A 10,903-nucleotide genomic window follows, 5' to 3' on the forward strand; every position below is an offset into this window, starting at 1 on the left:
ATTTCTTCAGGAAGTAAATATCTATTATCATCTTTTCCCAAGCTCCATAAAGTTTTTTAGTTTATCCCAGTCGCTAGGAAACAGAAGCCGGAAGCGGAAATGCCTTTTACGACAACTTCCGGAAGAGGTCGCCATGGCTTCCCGGGAGGAGGTACTCGCGTTACAGGCTGAAGTTTCGCAACGTGAGGAGGAATTGAATTCCCTGAAGCAGAAACTGGCGTCGGCCCTTTTGGCGGAGCAGGAACCGCGGCCAGAACGGCTGGTTCCTGTGTCGCCGCTGCCGCCGAAGGCCACTCTTTCCCCAGATGAGATTCTGCGCTATAGCCGGCAGCTAGTGCTGCCGGAGCTGGGCGTGCACGGACAGCTGCGCCTGGCGACCGCGTCCGTGCTAGTCGTGGGCTGCGGTGGGCTTGGCTGTCCACTGGCGCAGTACTTGGCAGCGGCCGGCGTGGGTCGCCTTGGCCTTGTGGACTATGACGTGGTAGAGATGAGCAACCTCGCCCGCCAAGTGCTGCATGGAGAGGCACTGGCTGGCCAGGCCAAGGCCTTGTCGGCCGCCGCCTCGCTGCGCCGCCTCAATTCGGCAGTGGAATGCGTGCCGTACACTCAGGCCCTTACGCCAGCCACTGCCCTAGACCTGGTCCGCCGATATGATGTGGTGGCCGACTGTTCGGACAACGTGCCCACTCGCTACCTGATTAATGACGCATGTGTGCTGGCGGGTCGGCCCCTCGTGTCTGCCAGTGCCTTGCGCTTCGAGGGCCAAATCACAGTCTACCATTATGACGGTGGGCCTTGCTATCGCTGCATATTCCCCCAACCACCCCCAGCGGAGACAGTGACCAACTGCGCGGACGGCGGGGTGTTTGGTGTCGTAACTGGGATCCTGGGCTGCCTGCAGGCCTTGGAAGTGCTGAAAATCACTGCGGGTCTGGGCCCCTCTTACAGTGGCAGTCTGTTGCTCTTTGATGCCCTGCGAGGGCATTTCCGCTGTATTCGGCTGCGGAGCCGCAGGCTCGACTGTGCAGTTTGCGGGGAACGGCCCACTGTGACTGATCTGCTGGACTATGAAGCCTTCTGTGGCTCCTCAGCCACTGATAAATGCCGCTCCCTGCAGTTACTGAGCCCAGAGGAGCGTATTTCTGTCACCGACTATAAGCGAGTTCTGGATTCTGGGGCATCCCACCTGTTGCTGGACGTCAGGCCTCAGGTGGAGGTGGACATTTGTCGTTTGCCTCATGCCCTACACATCCCTCTGAAACATTTGGAACGCAGGGATGGGGAGAGCCTGAAACTCTTAAAAGAAGCAATCTGGGAAGGGAAGCAGGGCACACAAGAAGAGGCTGCTGTCCCCATTTATGTGATTTGCAAACTGGGAAATGACTCACAGAAAGCCGTGAAGGTCCTCCAGTCCTTAGCAGCAGCTCAAGAGTTAGACTCTTTAACAGTTCGGGATGTGGTGGGGGGCCTCATGGCCTGGGCTGCCAAAATCGATGGAACATTTCCGCAGTACTAAGGTGACTGGTATAGTCTGATGGGAAAGATGTGGATTGCTGTAATGCCTCAAAGATACATTTATTTGAATTTTTCAGTAATATGCATAGGAGCTGGGGATTCTACAGTATCTGTGAATACATGGACTCCTTTTTTATAAGGAGTTTTAAAAATTGTTTTGTATTGTATGACTTATTAATGGTTTATACTGTTTCTGAGAACCATCATTTTTTTTTCCAGCACACGAGGGTGTCTTGGACATGTGAGATGTGACGTGACAGGAATTTGTATTTTAAACTGCAGATCATTTACCTGTCCTTATTTTCCACCTCCCGCATCAAAGTGCTTTCTAAATCATTTTCACAGATTATATACTTAGGATCTGCTTACTGTTAAGAAATTCTTAGATCTTATTAATATTTCAGATGATAGAATACATCCTACAGAAATACATGTTTAAAATGTAAATTGTTTTAATTATTCAGAAAGGGGGTCCTTTTATTTGACATTTTGAATTAGTATCAAAATGAGATTTTTTTTTTTTTTTTTTTTGAGACAGAGTCTTGCTCTATTGCCCAGGCTGGAGTGCAGTGGTGCGATCTCGGCTCACTGCAACCTCTGCCTCCCAGGTTCAAGCGATTCTCCTGCCTCAGCCTCCTGAGTAGCTGGGATTACAGGCGCACGCCACCACGCCTGGCTAATTTTTGTATTTTTAGTACAGAGGGGTTTCACCAAGTTTGTCAGGCTGGTCTCGAACCCCTGATCTTGTGATCCGCCTGCCTTGGCCTCCCAAAGTGCTGGGATTACAGGCGTGAAGCACCACGCCCACCATAGATCTTTAAAGTTTACCAAAATAAAGGAAACCACCTTTGTAGTCTGTCAGTGCCTCTTATAAATTGCTACTGTTTTCTTAAAGTTGGTTTCACGGTCCACCTTATGTTGCACACATATAACATTGTGTAAATTGCATACTATGGTTTGACTTGCTTTGGAATCTTCAAGTCGAAGTCCCAACCCTTTGCCTCTCCCCCTTTAATTTGCCTTTTCTCTTTTGATTTAATCTTTTTTTATTCCACCATTTTATACTAATGTAAAATGTGTTTTTGTGTTTGTTTACTTAACATTTTCATAAAATAGTAGGTAGTCTCCCCAACTTCCAATATAGACAACAACATTATAAGTAAAAATTTGATTTGTGAGTGCCTATCAGTGGCCGGTTGAACTGATGGCCTGTCAAAAGGGGGCCTGTTCCTTCACTGCTTGCTGCGTGCAGGCTCATAATCAGTTGCTGCTGTTGTTGTTTTTAAAGAATGGCAGAAATCACAGATATAACTACAAAATCTTTGTATCTCTGTTAACCTTTTTTTTTTTTTTTTTTGAAGCTTAAATGCATCATAGGCCAGAAAAACCCTCTGCGGACCAGATTTACTTACCAGTTTGCAATTTGTGATATAGAATCTTGTTTTAAGAGGGTGGTATTTAACAAATTCAAAATTAGTGATCACTTTTTAACTGTGAAACATTGTAACTAATTCTTTGAACAGGTATACCTAAAGTATGGTATGCCCTTCTTTTATAAAGATGAAGCAGGTCTCTTATGACTGTTCCTCCCAACAACTTATGGAAGTAAATGACTGAGACCTGGAGTGGAGAACGAAGATGGCTGGCCTGTGTTTTTCATTTCCTTCCAGGGACAACTGATTCTGATACATATCAGGAAACAAATAGCGAGACACAGAAATGATTTCATATTCTAAAGACTGATGTCCTAAAGTTATAGACAGTTGTAGTTCCTATAAACCTGGTTGTCACTGGGGACAGGCAAGAGCTGATTGACTAAGTGGGAAAAGGATTTACTAAAGTGATAGGAGGTGCTTTGAGAATTTTGGGGATAGATTCAAGCCTATACTTCTAGGAATGATGCCCGAAATCATGCACAAAACTGGCCTTAGGAGAATAGTGTCTATGTTGTACTACTCTATCAAGTACCAGAGGAAACTGCCACTACAGTCTCACCAGTTTCACTTGACGTGGCCCCCCTGCTGTCCCAGAAAGCCCAACACTTCAGCCACAGTCCATGTGTCAAGAAGCAGAGTCACTATATTATTTTCTGAGTGAAACCTTATGACGGTGTCTGGTAGGCAGAGTCTAATTACATGCCTACATCTTAGCTGCAAGAGAGGCTGGGAATTTGTGTTTTGATATCTACAATAGGAAGATAGAACTCCTGATGTGGGATTTTCCCAAATAGTGAAATATTTTTCAAAAGATGGGCTGTTAAGAATATAACAACTACCCAGTACACAACCCAGATATATTTCAGGGTTTTTTTTTTTTTTTTTTTTTTTTTTGAGACAGAGTCTTGCTCTATCCCCCCAGGCCGGAGTGCAGTGTCACAATCTCGGCTTGCTGAAGCCTCCACCTCCCGTGTTCAAGCGATTCTCGTGCCTCAGCCTCCTGAGTAGCTGGGATTACAGGCACCTGCCACCACACCTGGCTAATTTTTCTATTTTTAGTAGAGATGGGGTTTCGCCATGTTGGCCTGGCTGGTCTTGAACTCCTGACCTCAGGTGATCTGTGCACCTTAGCCTCCAAAGTGCTAGGATTACAGTCGTGAGTCACTGCGCCTGGCATATGTTAGTATTTGAAATTTGGTTTTCTCTGGGGATTGTAGCTAGGTTTTTATGGTGAGATAGGATTTGAACGCAATTTTTTTTGAGACAAAGTCTTGCTTCGTCGCCCAAGCTGGAGTGTAGTGTGATCACGGCTCACTGCAGCCTCAACCTCCTGGGTTCAAGTGATCCTCCCACCTCTGCCTCTCAAGTAGCTTGGATTACAGGTGTGTGCCACCATGCCTAGCCATTTCTTAATTTAAAATTTTTTGTAGCTGCGGGGCACGGTGGCTCAAGCCTGTAATCCCAGCACTTTGGGAGGCCGAGACGGGCGGATCACGAGGTCAGGAGATCGAGACTATCCTGGCTAATACGGTGAAACCCCGTCTCTACTAAAAAATACAAAAAAACTAGCCGGGCGAGGTGGCGGGCGCCTGTAGTCCCAGCTACTCGGGAGGCTGAGGCAGGAGAATGGCATAAACCCGGGAGGCGGAGCTTGCAGTGAGCTGAGATCCGGCCACTGCACTCCAGCCTGGGTGACAGAGCGAGACTCCGTCTCAAAAAAAAAAAAAAAAAAAAAATTTTGTAGCAATGGGGGTCTCAGTATGTTGCCGAGGCAGATCTCAAACTCCTGGGCTCGAGCAGCCCTCCTGCCTCAGCCTCCCAAAATGTTTGGGATTACGGGTGTGAGGCACTATGCCCAGCCTGAACTTGATTTTTTTTTTCTTTTTCATAACAAACATCAGATGCCTTCAGTGTACTTGTTATTCTAGGTTCTGGAATAAAAATGAGCAAAAGGTTTCCTGTTGTAGAGGAGTTTATATTTAAATAGAGATAAATCAAGTAAATTACTGATAAGTGCCATAAAAGAAATGAAACAGTGACACGTTAGGGTGGGGGAGGGGATCTGTTTTGAATAGCTTAATTATGGAAGGCCTCAGAGATGACATTAAACCCAAAACCTGAAAGGTGAGAGAGAGCCAGTTACAAAAGATCTGAAGAAACGATTCTATACTGGGAGAAAAGTAACTGTAAAGACCCCAAGGCAAATAAACTTGGAGTGTTCCATTCAAGAAACTGCAGAGGCAAGTTGGGTTGCGAACAATTAGGGAGAGTGGGACAGGGTGAGGTTTGAGAAGCAGGGAACATCATAAACATTGTAGACCATAATAGTTTGGTTTTTATTCTAAATACAATAATAGCTAATATTTTGAGCATGTACTGTGTTATTTGGGATTCGAATCCAGATGCTCTGGTTGAAGAGCCCATTCCCTAAGTGTCATCCTTTACTGACTCTAAGCAAAACTTTGTAATTGCTTCATATGTGTTCATGCCCTGTCAGGGCATAGAAAGCAATCTATGTTCTGACAATCGCAGAAGTGTATTCCAGATACAATAGAAATGTACTCTGAGACATTTGGTATTCCTCCTTCTTTCTAGGTGTGGAACTCCAGAGTGAAATCTTGGGGAATCCTCTGTGTGACACTGGTGTATTACACAGGCAGTGTTCCGAGGTGGGTGGATCACCTGAGGTCAGGAGTTCGAGACCAGCCTGGCCAACATGGAGAAACCACATTTCTACTAAAAATAGAAAATTAGCCGAGTGTGGTGGTGCACGCCTGTAATCCCAGCTACCCAGGAAGCTGACGCAGGAGAATTATTTGAACCTAGGAGGCGGAGGTTGCAGTGAGCTGAGATTGTGCCATTGCCCTCCAGCCTGGGCAACAAGAGTGAAATTCCGTCTCAAACAAGCAAACAAAAAGCAAGCCCAGAATTTGGGTGAAAAATAGGATAGTTTATTATGAAGTACTGTGGATTGACACTGACTCTGGTTTCCAATCTTTAGTTCAATTATTCACAATTTTAAAAACAGCAAGTTGTGAGTTATCTAGGTGTTGTGTTTCTGCTGCTTTTGTTTTTGGTGACAGAGTCTCTCTCTCTCTCTCTCCCAGGCTGGAGTGCATTGGTGTGATCTTGGCTCACTGCAGCCTCAGCTTAGGACTATTTAATTAATCAACAGCTGCTATTTATTTTATCCTCATGCCCGTTGCTCTGTAGAGAAATGTCTGCCCATGTCTGTCGGCTTGACAACCCTGACCTTGCACAGAGGCCCAAGTTTCCCATTTATTTGCTTCTGTTCTATCAGAACGAGAACCTGAGTGCTTATTATAAGTAGAGGACATGCAATGGGGAAGTCATTTCGGTCATGCCAAGGAAACACAACGGGTTCATTTAAGAAATATTTAGTGCTTATTACAAATGGTCAGGTACCGATGCCTGCCACAGAGGGACACAACCATGAACAAGACAGACTGGGAATCTGTCCACACAACCTTACATCCTAGTAGAAGAGAAAGAGGACAGATAACCAGTTATACAATCACACATTGTGATTTGCAAGAAGGAATAATGGCTGGGGGCTGGGATGGTAGCCAGAGAAGACCGCTGGCAAGGGGCCATTTCAGCCAAGAAGCTTGAAGGAGATGGCAGGAGCCACGAGATGAGCTGGGAAGAGCATTCAGGCAAGGGGAACAGCAAGTGCAAGGTTCTGAGGCTGGAAAGAGCATCTCGAGTTGGAAGACACATAGAAGCCAGCTAAGGCCAGAGCACAATGAATGGGAAGATGGAGGCCGGGGCCAGATGGTGCAAAGCATCGTGGGCTATGTTGAGGAGTCTGGATCTTATTCTAAGGATCATGGAAACCCATGGGAGGTTTTAAGAAGGAGGATGTGGCTAGGCACGATGGCTCACACCTGTAATCCTAGTACTTTGGGAGGCCGAGGTGGGTGGATCACCTGCGGTCAAGAGTTTGGGACCAGCCTGGCCAACATGGTGAAACTCCATCTCTACTAAAAGTACAAAAATTAGCCGGGCAGTAGTGGTGCACGCCTGTAATCCCAGCTACTCAAGAGGCTGAGGCAGGAGAATTGCTTGAACCCGGGGAGCAGGGGTTGCAGTGAGCCAAGATTGCAGCACTTCACTCCAGCCTGGTCAAAAGATCGAAACTCCATCTCAAAAAAAATAAAAATAACAAAAAAAGAGGAGAATGTGCTGGGACCCTGTTTCTATATTACCAAGATTCTTACAGCCCCTCTGTGAAAAAGGGAGATTATGGGGCAAGGACAAAGGCAGGGGATCAGTTAGGCACAGATGAAAAGTGATGGCACCTAAGTATGTCAGTTTCGTATTGCTGCCGTAACAAGTTACCACAAACGAAGTGGCTTGACCCAGGTTTATCCTGTTACCGTCCTGGAAGTCAGAAGTCCCAAAATCAAGGTGTGATCAGGGCTGCTTTTTTTCTGGAGGCTCTGGGAGAGGATTCGTTCCTGGCCTTTTCCAGCTTCTAGAGGCTGCCTGCCTTCATCGGCTCTCGACCCTTCCTCCATTATCGAAGCCAATGGTATGTCAATTTCAACCCCTAACTCCCTCGTGATGCCGTCAGTCCAACTCTCCGTCACAAACTCTGTCATTCTCCTGTCTCCCTCTTCTTCTTCTTCTTTTTCTTTCTTCTTGAATTAAGCGAGTAATTCAAGGTTCCTGAAATTTGGAACCATTATAAAAAATCTTTAATTGAAGAAATTATATATAGAAAAATGCACAAATCCTGGCTGGCTGTGGTGACTCACACCTGTAATCCCAGCACTTTGGGAGGCCAAGATGAGGGGATCACTTGAGCCCAGGAGTTGGAGACTAGCCTGAGCAACATACTGAGACCCTGCCTCTATTTTTAAAAAAGAAAAATGCACAAATTCTAAATGTACTGCTTGATAAATTTTCATAACTTGAACACACTTTTGTCACCATCTCCCTCCCAGACCAAGAAACATAATGATAGGGGAACTCAGAGCCTTCCTCATGCTCTTTCCCATCCCCCACCCCTTCCCCGGGGAAGCCCTACAAACTGTGAACCTACAGAAGAAAGCCGTGAAAGGAAATAAGCTTGTTCTTAGAAATTTTAGTGTCAGTTTTCAAGATGCAGCCCCAATCAAACATTTTTTTCCCCTTCATTATTTAGTTTGAAATTTGGGTCCCCACTGTAAATGGCTTTACTATAAATGGCATTTTCCTGCTGTTAGAGATACTTGCCTAGCTGACCTTAGCTCCCCTGGCTATGAGAATTGCATCTTGGTAGACTGATTTTCAGATGAGAGGACAAGCTAAATTGGCCAGAATTAATGCAAAGTGAAAGGCTGCCTTGAATGAGCCGAGCTCAGAAATTCAGTGTTAAGGCTCTCACCCGGTCTTATCTTATTACATCTGGGGATTTCTGCTCGGCCCAGCTGACATGGCATATGGAGAGCTGAAGGAGAGACCCACAGACCACACAGGGGACACTTGCCATTTGACACGCTTGAGGAGTTTGGAAGAATGTTCCTGCAGCCTTAGCTGATGAATAGAGCAGCTTACGCCAGTGGACCGAGGTGATTCTTTCCTTCTGTTTCTCAGCCAGGGGTAGCTGCAGGGCCTAAATTGAATTTCTCCATCACTCCCTGCCTTCCTCAAATATTTTTGAGCACCCTGCCTTCGCCAGCACCTGGAAGACAGCACTGTGAATAAGGTAGACACATTCTTTGCTCTTCCAAAGCCGCCATCGTTGCTTTGAAATGAGGAGAGTAGCGTTAAAAAAATGAGGTATACAGTGAGAACTAGCAAGATAATTTGTAGGTTCCCTGTTCAAAAACTATTAATAATTTCATTGCCAGCTAATAAAGTGTCACGCAATTGAAAATGATATGCCACAACACTCATTTATTGTCTCACGGTTCTGGAAATCGGAAGTCCTAAAATCAAGGTGTCATCGAGGCTGCTTTACTAAAATTAGATTTGCACCAAAAGCAACCAAACAAAAAGAATATCACAACAACAGCAGAGCATTCAACCAAGCACAAGGCCCTCTGAGCACGGGGCCCTGTGACTGCACACGCCATGCACTCATGCAGCTGACCTTGAACACAATAATATAGTGTGGGGCACTCCGCCATGTCTGGAGACATTTTGATTGTCACAACTGGGGTGGGGGAGGGGAGGTGCTACTGGCATCCAGCAGGGAGAGGCCAGGGATGCTGCTAAACATCCTACAATGTCCAGGACAGCCCCCACCGCAAGGAATTATCTGGACCCCCAACGTCAATTGTGTTGAGGTTGAGATATTCTTCTTTTGTCAATGACAGTTTCAATGTAGGCCAGAAAGAAAAAAAAAATTCTGAGGGTTTTATGAAAGCGTACATACTGCCAGGGGACTTTCTTTGTCTGGGGAAGGCCTCTTGGAGAAAGGGACCTTTGAGCTGAGACGTGAAGAATGTGAGCGAATTAGCCAAGCCACAAAAAGGGAAAGGAGGTAGCAGAAGTTGGGGTTTTCGAGGGCCACTGCTTCGCATCCGTTTCTTTCATACTGAGGGTTCAGAACCAAGTGAGAAAGATGCTTGAGTTAGGAAGACAATGATGAAAATTCTACCTTTATGAGTAAGAAAGCTATTAGGTTGGTGCAAAAGTAATTGTGGTTTTGTCATTAAAAGTAATGGCAAAAACATGGGCCAGGTGTGGTAGCACATGCCTGTAATCCCAGCACTTTGGGAGGCCAAGGCGGGTGGATCACTTGAGGCCAGGAGTTCAAGACCTGCCTAGCCAACATGGTGAAACCCTGTCTCTACTAAAAATACAAAAATTAGCTGGGGCGTAGTGGTAGGTGCCTATAATCTCAGATACTCAGGAGGCTGAAGCACGAGAATCTCTTCAACCCAGGAGGCGGAGGTTGCAGTGAGCTGAGATGGCACCACTGCATTCTGGCCTAGGTGACAGAATGAGACTCTGTCAAAAACAAACAAAACAAAACAAAAAAACAAGTAATGGAAAGAACCACGATTACTTTGGTACCAACCTAATATTTGGGGACTATGCTTAGGTATGGCCAGTCTTGCTAACATGCTGTCCCACCCTTTCCCACACACATACTGTCCCAGCCCGCAGGACCACCAGAGGGACAGAGCTGCCCGGCTGCTCAGCAGACAACCCCCCACCCCCAGGCCAATCTTAAAAAGAGGAAAGAGGCAAGGCAGAGCACACATGCCCAGTTCCTTCAAACTCACCAGCTGGCCACATAGTCGTTCTTCCTGGATGGGCGTGGGAAGGTGGAGCAAAGCAGAGAGACGCCAGGACTTACTCTGGGGCAGCGCTCTCCACTCCACCTCAGCTGCAGAGCAAAATGGCTTGGGGCGCTTTTTTTTTGTTTTTTTTTTTTTTGAGATAGAGTTTCACTTTTGTCGCCCAGGCTGGAGTACAGTAATGCTATCTGGGCTGACTGCAACCTCCACCTCCCGGGTTCAAGCAATTCTCCTGCCTCAGCCCCCCAAGTAGCTGGGATTACAGGCCTGTGCCACCATCCTCGGCTAATTTTTGTCTTTTTAGTAGAGACGGGGCTTCACCATGTTGGCCAGGCTGGTCTCAAACTCCTGACCTCTGGTGATCCACCCACCTCAGCCTGCTGGGATTACAGGCATGAGCCACCGCGCCCCGCCACTTGGGGGCGCTTTGAATAGTCCTGTTGCTCAGGCAGCATTCCAGCCCAATGAAGCCAGAATCTCAGGGGTCAAACATTGGTATTTAAAAATTTATTTATTTAGTTTTTATTCTTTGAGACACTGTCTCCCTTGGTTGCCCATGCTAGAGTGCAGTGGCACAATCATAGCTCATTGCAGCCTCGACCTCCTGGGTTCAAGCAGTTCTCCCACAGCAGCCTCCTGAGTACCTGAGACTACAGGCACCTCCTACCATGCTCAGCTAATTTAAAAAAATTGTTT

At 46.4% G+C, this 10,903-nt stretch overlaps 1 protein-coding gene across 2 annotated transcripts; it reads left to right on the forward strand.

Moving 5' to 3' along the window:
* The first annotated feature begins 108 nt into the window (after positions 1 to 108).
* On the forward strand, positions 109 to 8,835 carry MOCS3 (molybdenum cofactor synthesis 3). Of its 2 annotated transcripts, none has more exons than XM_077951991.1 (2): positions 109 to 1,517; positions 6,059 to 8,835. In XM_077951991.1, exon 1 carries the CDS (start codon positions 134 to 136, stop codon positions 1,514 to 1,516), a length of 1,383 nt encoding a protein of 460 aa, XP_077808117.1. In that variant the 5' UTR covers positions 109 to 133; the 3' UTR covers position 1,517; positions 6,059 to 8,835. The 2 variants fall into 2 exon arrangements, with proteins under 2 accessions (XP_077808117.1, XP_077808116.1); XM_077951990.1 differs by lacking the exon at positions 6,059 to 8,835 and adding an exon at positions 5,547 to 5,868.
* The last annotated feature ends 2,068 nt before the right edge of the window (positions 8,836 to 10,903 follow it).

This window comes from Macaca mulatta, chromosome 10 (genome assembly GCF_049350105.2).
Source record: "Macaca mulatta isolate MMU2019108-1 chromosome 10, T2T-MMU8v2.0, whole genome shotgun sequence".
In the NCBI taxonomy this organism is placed as follows: domain Eukaryota; kingdom Metazoa; phylum Chordata; class Mammalia; order Primates; family Cercopithecidae; genus Macaca; species Macaca mulatta.